Here is a 13,145-nt window from a genome sequence, read left to right as displayed (position 1 = left end):
GCTTCAAATAAAAAATATTAACTCTTCGGAGAATTTGCAACAGTGCCACTGGAAATGCGTCTCCTCCGGGCTCTGGAGAGCACCTGGAGAAGATTCCAGGCACGTGTTGACAATGTTAGCGAACAAGTGGTGACTCTTTGACTTTTTTAAAGCTAATCACGTACATTTCTTATCATGTCACAGTGTATTTTATTATCCGTTATTTTTCCATAAAAACAATAGTCCCATATAAGCATTAAAAACATTTTTTTAAGCACCCTGTATTTATACTGCCGGAATCCGATGAGCCGTCAAGCTCACAGATGTCTATGCGAAATCGTTGGTGGGGAGGGGCCTCACCTGTAACGTTGAAGCCAAAATTTCCATCTTCAGTATCATCTCATCTCACTCTACCATCCGAACCCACTTCTCTCCTGCCTACCATGAGCCCCCTATTGTTAAATTTTAAAACAAAAACAAGGCCGAGGAACAATGGGATTATATCAGACGGCACACCTGAGCAGGTGGCCTGCCGTTTTACCAATCGTCTAAAGTCCACACGGCCTCATTCGTGGGGCGGTGGGGGTGATCTACGACGCAGTCACAAATCGTTTGTGCTGATTCGACGCCTTTTCGCTAAAAGTCCTCAAGGCCTCGTGCGTAGGAGAGAAGGAACCGGGGTGGCAGAGGAACGAAGCCGCTGTTTGAATAAGACGTAGTATGGGGGAGAAGAGAGAGGGGGGGGCAGGCCAGTAGTAGGGAGTTCCACAACTGACGACTGGGGAGGGGCATCACAGCGAATGGCCGATCACCCCAACAGCTCAGCCGAGATCGAGGTTCGTCGCGAAGGACACCGTCGGCATATCTTAAAGAACTTGAAGGGGGCACAAGATTGAATGGGGTCGAGCTAGCGCCGCGCAAGCCCTAAATTACAACCAGCATGATGTTGAATTCCACTTGTCTCGAGACAGGGAACAAATGCAACGATGCAAGGCCTGGAGAGGTGAATAGGCAACACAGTTGGAAGCATGCATGAGGTTCACTGCTTGTGGAAGGGCCTCCACTTACAGCAAAGTCTCGAGGGTATTTGGTCTACTCTTCCACATAACCAGACATGTTGGAAGAGGTGCGAGTACCCACACTTTACCCCCCACCCCCACCTCTTCCCCACGCCGCGTGACCTGCTGATTCGTATAACGGTGGTGAACCCATATTTTTGGTTCTTTCGATAAAGTCACGTTGAAGGGAAACAATAAAATAAATAAAACAATTAAAATTATCACGACGTTTCGACTGCAACACAACCAGTCATCATCAGGTGTGAAAACCAATGAAAAGAACATTTGAAAGAAGTGGCGGTTTGTATTTATTTATAAGCGTTAGCACCACGGATAGCGATTTGGCAGTTATTCAGATGGACGAGTCCATCTATGTTCGGAAAAGAGGAGGGGGGAGACGAAAAATGTATGTATGCTGTCTGAAAGCCACTGTAAGCATGAACAATCAATTAAGACCCGAAATGGTTTATCAAATCCTTCCAATAATTACTAAGCCATAATCCATCTTCTCAGTTGAAATTGTCTCTGTGTTTGTATATGTGGATAGGCTCATGAACGAATCTCTCATGGTAGCCAGATGGCTTGCAAATAACCTGTCTTGGAGAAGTCAATGTCATGTGAGCCTACTGAATTATAACAGTGATCTGCCACGGCCGAGGTGTTGGTCCTACCGTGTTTAAGGTCTGCTTTGTGTTCACGAATGCGGTCCGAGACATGTCGTTTGGTTTCTCCAATGTAACCACTACCACAGAGGCAACTTAGTTTGTAGACACCAGGGTACTGTATGTCCAGAATCACCCATTTGTACTGCCGGGTAGACAGAGGCGGTGGGGGAGATTTCACAAGCTCCCTCCGTCGTTTTAAATGCCGCGCTGGAAAATCGAATTCGTCCGGCAACCTCCGTGTTTTGCAATTCCAGTTTGGTAATCAGTTTGGTAATCAGTTTGGTAACACTACGGCAACAGTTACCCTCCTCTACAGGTGTGTAGACATTGCGACGTGCAGCCGCGTATCATTGCTACACGTGGGATGCTGTATCTTGCTTCGTTGCTCTTCCACTTGAACTTTTTTCACCCCCCTCCCGCCCATCAGTACGGTGCACGTGGCAGGCACGGTTTTACTTTGAGGCCATGCCAGAGATGGAAGGTACTCGCTGGCAGGAGATCACAGGACAGACCCAGGTGGTGTGGGTTAAGGCGCTAGGGTGAAGGAAAGATGCACCACCTGCTACCCCCGCTGTGCCAAATCGTGGTGTTATCTGCCTTGGCACTCTCCTCTGCTTTCTCTTATCACAGAAGAGTTGCCGCTGCCAACTGGGCAGTCGCATCCCAGCTGTGTTCATGCTTTGATTTATGCCATTTGTTTAATGACTCTGCTGTCCGTAATCTTCCTGACATCCATCACATCCCCTCCCCCACGCAACCCCAATAAAACTAAAATCGACTCTTATTCTGTCGACACAGCATCCTGGACTGACTGACCAGTGTGGTGAAAATTATGGTGTAAGAACCCCGTAGCTGGGGAGGCCTACATTGAGAGGCGGATTAACAAAGGGCTGTGATTTAAATAATTAGTTTGTATCATAGGCCTACGATGCGTAGCCAACCGTGCAAATCGCGCCTCCGATTAGTATGGTTGGCTACGTACGGTGCGAAAGAGGTTTAACATACATAGGCTGTCAGCTTTGTTCATGAGAAAAAAAAAATATTTTAAGTTACAGCCGCATGACTTTTGAGGTTGAGCGCCATAGCACCCTCTTGTCTCATCACAGCCGCCACTGAAGGTCGCTCGCCTTCCTACATCACAACACTTTGCTGTCAGCTGCTCGGTGTTCGTCTCCGGAGCCTGGCGCATGGAGGGGGACCTGAACTCGCTAATGGCGGCACTCCTTCATTTAGCTGCAAGCCAGCGTGTGAGAGATTACATTTCCAGTTTTGTTCTTAACTTCCAGAGCCAAATTTGGAGTGCAGCTGCAAGACCCGTAGATTGACGTTGTTTCTTGACAACGTGATGGCATTGCACCCGATCGTATGTGTGCATGTTGAATTTCTTTCGCACCGTACGCAGCCAACCGTGCTAATCGGAGGTGTGGGGGGAAGGACAACTGGACACAAAAAGCAGTTTGAAAGAATATAGTTTTCAATCTTTATTGAAAAGTGCAGAGCTCCAGTGGCTTCCAAATAACGGAAGGAAGAGCATGCCAGACAGCTGCAGAAGTGCATCTGAAAGCACGCAATGCAGTGACTTTCTTTGTTCGATGATTAGCCAAAAAGCAGCTGCTGCTGCTGCTGCTGCGAGGATGACCAGAGGTTGCGTGATGGTTTATGCTCCTGTATGAGAGCAGCAATGTATTGTGGTTGATTTGTGGCAAGCTCTTTGTGTGTAATGAGTGTACGGTCACGGAACAATGGAGGTTCCTGCGTCACCCATCACTGCTACCCTCACTGCCCCTTGCTTATGCTCCAGGCCTGGCGTTCTCAAAGACGTCAAGGTGATGGGCTCCATCTGGCTCATCGTGTTCTTCTTCACGCTGCTGGTGCTCGCTAGACAGGTACGTAATCTCCACCTTTCCCCACGTTCACCTTCCGTCATAGCTCATATGCAGATCGGCGAGTTACGGATTGCATGGCTGGGGGAGAAGGGAGTTCCATATCGTGGGGGCAGCAGAGGAGAGGCAACAACGTCGCATCAAGCGGAAGTTGACTGCTATGCAATGAATATTCTTTGTGATTCACTCATAATACTGGACATTTGTGAAAAAAGAGCTTCATGGTTCATCGGATTTATTCCAGGATAAATAAAGATTTTAATTCCGATATATAAATGTGTGCTGCATAGTGTGGATAAAAGACCAAGTTTATGGATTCCAGAACTAGTTTTATCATGCAAGGCGATGCATTGCTTGCTGCATGAGTTCCAAATGCAGATTGCTTTCTTTCCTGACATTGCAGATTCGGAGAAAAAAAACATTTATCGTTCTTAAAGTGAGAAAAGTTTGAAACATATATGATGGAAGTCTGCACCGTGGTGGGAAGAGAAATCTAACATGAAGTTTTGGAAGTTATGAGGTCGACTCAATGTTGACATTGTTGCTAATATAAATAGTGAAGTAAATGAGACAGCATAAATTCTTAAGGTAACGGTGATTAATTAAAATTAGTTACGTCTGATTTTTTTTAAAGAGGAAAAGAAAAACACAAGTCTACGTTCATGGTATCATTCCGATTGCATGTAAAGTATTTCTTCATGTGATCGGGTTATTTCATTACAATGAATTTCACATATCGCACAATAACTCTCCTGATCCATCCATTTGCACGGCTCAATGAATCAATAAACCCATCGCGATTATTTTTATTCCATCTCTCCCCTCATCACGCGTCATTCGTGATGTGCTCCCAAGAGGCAATTGGGGTCACAAAGTTCAGGCACAGTGGTGGAAAATTAAGCGGACCTGATGGACAGGGATACAAATTCAATCAGGGGCGCCATGGCAAAATGTTTAAATCTCTTGAGGAAGGCCACAGGAATACGACTTCCAATATTCTATCTATGCTCAACCCAAGCTATTAATACTTTGATTCTTTCGTTGCCTTTGTAATGTTCACCTTACGGCATTCTCCGGTCTAACAATGTTGAAACTAGGCCATAAGGAAGGCTGTCTCTGTTGTAGGCCAATCAGTTTCAAACACAACGCATACATTATCAGAGCATGTTTGTTTGCATGTTTTTTTTCCGCAAGTACGTGTGGTTAATGCAGACTCGATGCATTGCAATAGGTATTTATTTGGTGTTTGAACATCTTAACACAACTCTTGTTTTTTTATTGCCAGAACGGGTAACGCCTATTCTTTCATTTTTTCTTCAAATATTTTCCCGCTGCTCACTGTAATGACGATAATGAGCCGAGGGCCAAAGCTGGGACCCTGGTGAGCCACGCCTGTCAAATCTCTGTCACGTGGCAGCTGGAGCAGGGCAATCGTCTGCAGGACCATGGGGATTCAGCGAGGGATTGTTGCTTGGATGAGATGTGGCTGAGTGGCTCGGACAGTTCTTACGTCGTCAGAGGACGGAGCCGTCGCCGCTGAGGTCCTGGGTTCAAATCTAGGCCTCCTGCTTCTCGCTATTGCGTTGTTGCGTATGGCAGCAGCAATATGTGTAGGAGTTCAATGCCAACGTCGAGGTCTACCAGCCATGAGGGGGCTTCAGGAGAGCATTGGGATCGTTTTGCTATTTCTCCTCTGTTGAAGGAGTACACACTACAGCGGTTTAACTATACGGTGCATATTTTAGTTTGGTTTTTGCTTCTCACGTAACGCGTTGAATGTGATTATTTTGAGTCCTAAAGCAGCAGGATGCATGATATATCGAGTGAATGTATTGCATGTTTGACAATATTAACTCTTGTCGAAATGCACAATAAAGCTGCTTGCAAAGTCGATTTTCTTTTTCCTAAATTGATTCTAAATGTTGCCATTGGCATGAGATAATGAGATGAAAGAATATTCATTGGAAACTCTTGCATCTCGCCACGGGGAAGGGTGGCCCACGCAAGCATATATCGAAGAACAACGTCTGAGCTCCCTTCACATGACCTATCCACATTTGGGAAGCTGCATTCTCCAACAGGGGAATTACACTGAAACCAGACATTTTAAGTCACAAAGGCTGGTATATTTTTGGTTCAAAAAAGTGAAAAAACATAATTAAAAATGTTTATTGCAGTCATTCGTGACTGAAACAAGATAGGATAGTGATGTAAAAGCCAATATACTTAATTAAAATGGTAAAATGTATGAACACTTACTATTTATCACTAAAATAACATCAGTACATTACAAATGTATTGTAGATAGATTATTAAAAATATATATAATAGATTATCACATCTGCAGAGTCATCTCAGCCTGACCCCTGCCCACTCCCCCACCCCTCATGGGCCCTCCTCCCCACATTCCCCCCTCACCCCCTCTGGTAATGTAGTTTAACTTCTCACTTGTCAAATCGCCACGCTCTCAATGGTTAGAGAGCTCGACTGGCAACCTGATAATTACAAATTCGAATCCTGGTTTTGGGTGGACTCAGCGCACAAAGTGAGCACCGCTTCGCGGGAAGTCAACGGCGGTCGTTCTACAGAAAACCCAGCCACCTGCCATAGGCTTGTGGAATTTGGGTGGGGGTCAAGGAATGTTTCAGCAGTGGTGAGACGTGTTGTTGGTGCGTGCTTGCCTGTGAACGCTCCACGCGGCCCCAATCCCCTCCAGAACGAGTACTACTGCCGGCTCGACTTCCTGTGGAAGCAGAAGTTCAAGAAGGAGCGCGAGGAGATCGAAACGATGGAGAATCTGAACCGAGTTCTCCTGGAGAACGTTCTGCCCGCGCACGTGGCAGAGCACTTCCTCACCCATCACCGCAAGAACGAGGTGACGCGTGGGGTGGCATCTTGGGTGGAGCAGACCCCGGGGCCATGAGTTCGATTCCTAAGCATTTTTTGTTGTTGTTGTTATGGAACGCTTCACGAATTTGCGTCGCATCCTTGCGCGGGGGCCATGCTCATAGTCTCTGTGTCATTCCAATTTTGGTATGTGTACTGCCTGAGCAAGTACAATTCCTTACCAAGTTTAACTCAGCACCATTGTTATCACCATCCCCTGATCACCCATCAGTTATCTATATGTAAGGGTCCACTGAGCTATATAACTCTTTTTCACAAGCGACCTGGCCACAAGTGATAGCTCAACGAAGTGGCTTATCCTGTGGAAATGTATAGCAGCCAAATACTTTAAATGCGTGATGTTGATTCAAAATGTGGAGGGGAAAACTGGAGGACCCGGAGAAAAATCCACAGGGATAACATGCAAACTCCAAATATACAGGCGTCAGGGTTAAGATCGAACCCACGACCTACTGTATACCAGGCGAGGTAGTTAACATCTCACCACCGTGGCACCAAACTACTAGCTCATTTTATATTTGTCACGATCAAACCCTCATCTATCCAACATCGTTATCATCACATGCCTGTAAAAGTCAACCATGTATAAATCCATGTCATCTAATTATTATCGTGCAATGAATCAAATCTTCCATCAATTAGCCATGATCATCAAATTAATCTGGATCATCATTATTCTATACATAATTTCACGTCTACGCAATCAACACCATGGTAATGTGGAATGTCCACAACTATCTCTCTAGAGTGCCAACGGAGGTGAGAACCACCCAGGTGTTGACGGAGTATGTGAATGCAACGCTTCAACAGTCGGTAATTACCTCGTAAGTTCGAACCTAACGAGCAGGCGATGGGTGGTGCGTCTGCTCTGCTACGACAGGACCTCTACCACCAGTCGTACGAGTGCGTCTGCGTGATGTTCGCCTCCATCCCCGACTTCAAAGAGTTCTACCAGGAGTCGGACGTCAACAAAGAGGGCCTGGAGTGCCTACGTCTCCTCAACGAGATCATAGCCGACTTTGACGAGGTCCGTTCTCACCACACCTCCTAACAGAGCTGCAGTCGAATCTCAGTCATGCATTTAACAATCGCGTCCCAAGTGCAGCTGAATAGGCGGGTGCACAACGCACGTTGCACGTTCGGCTGACCGGTGCGTTCAAGAGGCAAACATTACTTTCGAATTGGCGGTTAAACCAATTGAAATGTTATCGTAAGTATTTGGGGTGGTGGTGCAGAATATAGGGCACTGACCTGAGTTAGATTCCCTGGCCATGGTGAAGACCGTTGGTGAGTATTAGCATGACTAACACCCCCATGACTGACACGGCACGGGATGGTCTCCATCCAACGGTGGATTAACGATGGGCTGAGTTATATTTCGTGGAAATTTTTTTCACAAGTTCCAAGCAAACCTCTAAATGTTTCTATTCTCTCCTATTTGTATTTTGCTAGGAACGGCCCACTGAGCTATATCGTAGCTCGCCACAAATGAGTCAACGAGATGGCTTATCACGTGCAGATTCATCGCAGCCAAATACTCGAAACGCATGTTTCTAAATGTGGAGGTGAAAAATCTATGCGACCACGGGGAGACCATGTGTCCTCCAAATATACAGGCGACAGGGTTGGGATCGAACCCACGACCTCCTATATACCAGGCGAGGCAGTTAACATCTTGCCACCGCGGCACCTTACCACCACGCTCACCACCACACTCAACATAATGAGTGTGATTGTGATACATACATTCACGTGCTCAGCCACCACCGCCCCGCTGACTCCCTTTTAATCGAAGCTTCATAGATATCTTGTCCGAGACAAAATCACTACCTTACACCGTTGAGCGATGTACGCGGGCGATTGTGTGTTCGCAGGTTCCAAGCGTGACCCTCTTTATTACTATTTACGTCCTCTCTTGCAGCTTCTGTCCAAGCCCAAGTTCAGCGGCGTAGAGAAGATAAAGACGATAGGCAGCACTTACATGGCTGCCACTGGGCTCAACGCTGCGGTGGGGCAAGAGAATGGGCAGGCGAGTACTTTCTTTTTATGTTCCGGCTACGGCAGCAGATCTCCGGGCTTGTCGACACGGCCGAGCAATGGGCGCGTTGCCCGCTCGTCGCAGAGGTTTGCAGCTCAAGGAGTTCAACGTCGGAGCACGAAGCGCCGCTTGCCTCACAGTCCACCGTGAATGAATGTATTTATGTTGGGCGGTTCGAAAGAAGTTCAACATACATTTCAGTTTCATTTATTTTGGTATAGCCCTGTGAGCCATTCGGCTCTTGAATCTGGTGCAACTGCAACAAACAAAAAACAAAAACACGAACAAGAAAACATCTTAAAGTGACTATGTGACTGTGCAAACAGAAAATCCAGGAAAAAAACCAGCAAAATATTCCAGAAAAAGCACCGTACACCAACGCTGTGTGCAAAAATCCCAGTGGGATGCAAGTCAAACAACAATAACCACAAGACAACTTAGATTAAGGCTATAAGTCTAACTCCGTACAACAACAAACAAACATGGCCAAACCAAAAAACGTTTTCGACATCACCAAAATAAAGCCATAAAATTATAGATTGGAAGCTTTCGTGACTGCAAGGATCCATACTCCTTGGTTCTATTCGGTAAAGTCACGTAGGTAAAAAATAAAACAACAAAAATCACGACGTTTCGGCCACAACACAAGTTTCTAATTCATTTGTCAAAGCGTTTTGTTTCCTCCCACACGGCTTAAAAGGACGTGACCTGGGCTGGACTGTCTTCACTCCAACGCTGTCCTCGTGACAGTACGGTCCCCTTCACCTGATGAAGGCCACTTGTGTTGTGGCCGAAACGTCGTGATTTTTGTTGTTTTATTTTTTACCTACGTGACTTTACCGAATAGAACCAAAGAGTAAAGCCATAAAAGCAATACATACACGGTGGACGTGGTTCGTGGTTGAGGTCGTGGGTCATGTCGCGGGTGTGAAAATGCGTGTCGTCACATCCTCCTCCAACTGACACGGAGAATGAATGAAGTTGTCACGTGAACGAGGTTTAACAAATGGGTACAGCACCCCAATCGTTAAGTGTCATGAGATTGCTCTCCTGCACACCGGTAGTGCTGAAGCAGTAATTGGTACGTGTTATTTTTAATCAAAATTAAATACTCGTTTCTTTAAAACTGCTTTTTGTGTTCAATTAGTTGCTAAAGAAGAAATTCAACGACATGTTCACGTGTCAGTTTCATGAATTAGTCGTGTCGGGTGGAGGAGGGTGTACGACGCACATTTTACTTCTGTGATCTGACCCAAAAATCAACTGTACATATGTGTTTAAAGTGTATAGAGGATACATACATGTACAGTATATGTGGGTATTTGTGTTTTATCGTAGTGGTAAGTGCACCGTGCTACGAATTCAATGACCCTGGTTTGGTCCTTGGCACATCATTGTGATATCTGAACATGTCCTGGGCTTCCCCTAGGTCAACACAGCCATAAATGAGAGTGTGGGCGGGCGGGTGTTTGTCACACCGCCCTCTCGTGTACCGTGCCGGCCTTCATAGGTGCTCGCTGACAGCACTTGCCCCAACAGTCTATGTAGGCTACACAAGGGGGGGGGGGTCTTTATGTGTGTGTGTGTGCCTGCTCGTCTAATGTGCGTGCTTTTCTCTGTGGCTAGGAGCCAGAGCGGCAGTACGCACACATCGGGATCATGGTGGAGTTTGCCATGGCTCTCATGGGGAAACTGGACGTCATCAACAAACACTCGTTCAACAACTTCCGACTGCGAGTTGGTGCGACATCCTCCCAGGCCCCACTCACACTCGCCTCTCCCCTTGACCACTTCAGCCCACACATGATATGTGTATTTATGTATACTGAACCTTTTTTCACCATACATAGCCAACCGTGCCAATCGTAGCCTCATTCGACTCCATTCAATGGTCACACTCCGTAAGTAATAGGACAATCCAGTCACTCCAGAAACACCTTAATTGGCCGATAACACCTTAATTTACGGAGGACTCCAGATCTTAGAGGATTATATTTTCACCGGCTCACAGCTTGGGCTGCCTTTCCCGCTCATCTGTTGTTCCTCGTGACTTTTGGGTCGCTCTCTGGCTCGTCCGAGAGTGAGTGAATACTGTGAGGCACGTTACAAAGTTGGAATTATCATCATTATTATTACATGCCGATAAACATGTAAGTCTTCGTTCTTTAGAGCTCACAACCAATTATGCTCCACACAGACAACTCTACAAGGAAAGAACACTTACTTAGGGTGAGAGCAGCGAGTATAAATCATGTGAAATACCAAAGGCTTTAATTCCAAATCTTTGGGGACGTCAGGTGAAAAAGGACATTACGCTGGGCATTCCACTCCTTGGGAAGTGACTAGTGTTGCCTAGGCGTGAGTCTGGCTCGACTGTCCTCCAGATTTGTATCCTATTACAGACCACATGTTCATCCAATTGAAAACAACAACTTAGATTTGTCTGTGAAAGACCCAACACAGAAGAATATCCCTGGTTTTGATCTTCAACGAAACTCATTGTGCACCCTAAACTGCATCCACTGCACAAACCATGGCAGATGCGGATAAAAACTATCCAGTCTGCGACTGTGGTCATCCAGAACAGGACCGTAACAACATATAATGATGCAATGCTGGATCCACAAATACGAAGGAGACATCGCAGCGATTCACTTCGCTGCTCCTGGCGCTGTTATCTGGCTTGACCACCTGAATGTGACATTGTAGTTGTTGCTCTGCATCTACATCAGCAGACGTGCGAAAGAAGATGATTGGTCACATTGTCTTTCCAGACAATGCCTGATAATCTCGCTGAGCCACAAATGACGGTTAAAACCTCTTGCAACACAGCCTGGAAACACACAGCCCAAGTATGCAGCTGCAAGATATGGGCTATTTGTTTTTTTGGTTGGTTTGAGATGTATCTCATGCTGGAACCGTGTGCCCTGTGCATTATCCTCCTCAGGAATCAACCACGGCCCTGTCATCGCTGGCGTCATTGGTGCACAGAAGCCACAGTACGACATCTGGGGCAACTCAGTGAACGTGTCCAGCCGCATGGACAGCACGGGGGTGCTTGGGAAGATTCAGGTTTGCTCAAGGGGCATGTTTGGAGGCAGAGTAATGATCCCTGAACCTCGTTACTCATCATCATCATCAACTATGATCATTCCACTCCTGGAGGAAGGCCTCTTCCAAAGTAGGCGCAATCCCTCACAGTTCTGCGATGCAACCTTATCTTACCTTATTTTAGATTAATTTAGAGCTCCTTAGCTGAAGGCGCTTTACGTAGTTTAAACAGCGGTAACGAACATTTTAGATGTCAAGGGGCAGTGCAAGGGCCGAGGAATGAGTGACCGTAACAGAGGGCACACGTAGGGGTCCCGAATGGGCAGGGGAGGGGCGGGAAGGAGCGGAGGGGCGGAAAGTGGCAGGGAATATGAGCACCTACACAGGAGCTGATTTAATCATTCCTAACATTTGTGGACAAACATGCTCTGATAATATATAATTGCTCAACCTGAGCTATTAATGCTTTGGTACTTGCATTGCCTTTGTACTGTTCGCCTTTTGCCATTCTCTGGTCTAACACTGGTTAGACAAGGCCATAAAAGACGGCTGTCTCTGGCGTAGGCCAATCAGTTTCCAAGACAATGCATACATTATCAGAGTATGTTTGCTGCATGCTTTGCCACGAGTATGTGTGACTAATGCAGATTTGATGCCTTGCAATGTACATCTATTTGATGATTGAACATCTGAAATCTGAACACCTCCTTTGTTTGTTGCCAGTAAGGGATAAAGCCTATTATTTTTACATCATTTTTTTATACTGGTAAAAAGGTCCCCATTGGTGGACGTTGTCTCCGATGCGTCCCGTTGCTTGGCTGCCACTCAACCTCTGTTCTTGACCATCAGGCATCATCCCTTCTTCTAGGCGACGTCTCGCCCAAGTCCATCTTTCTGCAACGTTTTGAATGATGTTTTAAAATCTCGAATCCACGCGTCCCTCTTTCTGCCTTCTCAAATGTAATTCCAGGCATGCAATAGCCAAACATTGATAAAGAATGGAAAAGTCGCTCCCCAAAGAATTGAGGAGCCTCAATAACATTGGCAAATATTTACTCGCAATTCTTTGATTTTTTTTTTATTTAGCCCATTAGAAAAAAAGGTTGAAGGCTCACGAGAAATGTTCTGAGTTCCAAGCCAACAGCGCTTCATGTATGTATGTTGAACTTCTTTCGCACCGTAGGTAGCCAACCGTGCTAACCGGCGGTGTGAAATATCAGTGCGTAGTGTGGAAGAGCGTTGCGACAATGTATTGCTCGTGCGATCTCCACACGCTGGCACGTGCACTGACGGCAGTGGCCGTCCCCAGTGGCAACACAGGGCCAGCTATGTAATTCCATTGGCAGTGGTCTATGCAGCTTAGAGATTCCTGTGGCAGCATCGCCCCTGCCGCCACAGCAATCTCGCGAGGCCACAGTCTACCTTTCCTATACTCTGCACTCCTATCGTGTTTTTGTATTGTTCGTTGTAATGTTCTTACCCGCCCCTCCTGCACATCTGTGGAAAAAAAAGAGCTTTGTAGCTCATCGGATTTTCCTCCGGTATAAATTAATTGTCCGATTCT

General features: G+C 46.2%; 1 protein-coding gene and 1 non-coding gene across 10 annotated transcripts in view; one reads left to right on the top strand and one right to left on the bottom strand.

Annotated features, from left to right (window-relative positions):
* ADCY2 (adenylate cyclase 2) overlaps positions 1-13,145 on the top strand; it is a 315,360-nt gene that overhangs the window by 285,971 nt on the left and 16,244 nt on the right. For all 9 annotated transcript variants that reach the window (XM_032957514.2, XM_032957515.2, XM_032957519.2 and 6 more), the window contains 6 exons: positions 3,504-3,588; positions 6,302-6,460; positions 7,373-7,519; positions 8,414-8,521; positions 10,157-10,271; positions 11,478-11,602. In XM_032957514.2, the coding sequence (XP_032813405.1) occupies positions 3,504-3,588; positions 6,302-6,460; positions 7,373-7,519; positions 8,414-8,521; positions 10,157-10,271; positions 11,478-11,602 (739 nt within the window). The remainder of the gene's footprint in view (positions 1-3,503; positions 3,589-6,301; positions 6,461-7,372; positions 7,520-8,413; positions 8,522-10,156; positions 10,272-11,477; positions 11,603-13,145) is intronic.
* On the bottom strand, positions 6,537-6,643 carry LOC116944300 (U6 spliceosomal RNA). Its single transcript, XR_004403079.1, has one exon. It is a non-coding gene; the product is annotated as a U6 spliceosomal RNA (small nuclear RNA).

Source organism: Petromyzon marinus, chromosome 20, assembly GCF_048934315.1.
Source record: "Petromyzon marinus isolate PM22_M1 ecotype Great Lakes invasive population chromosome 20, UKy_Petmar_22M1.pri1.0, whole genome shotgun sequence".
NCBI classification, from domain to species: domain Eukaryota; kingdom Metazoa; phylum Chordata; class Hyperoartia; order Petromyzontiformes; family Petromyzontidae; genus Petromyzon; species Petromyzon marinus.
Note: the sequence above shows the minus strand (reverse complement) of the source record. Positions and strands in the feature narration are given on the sequence as shown.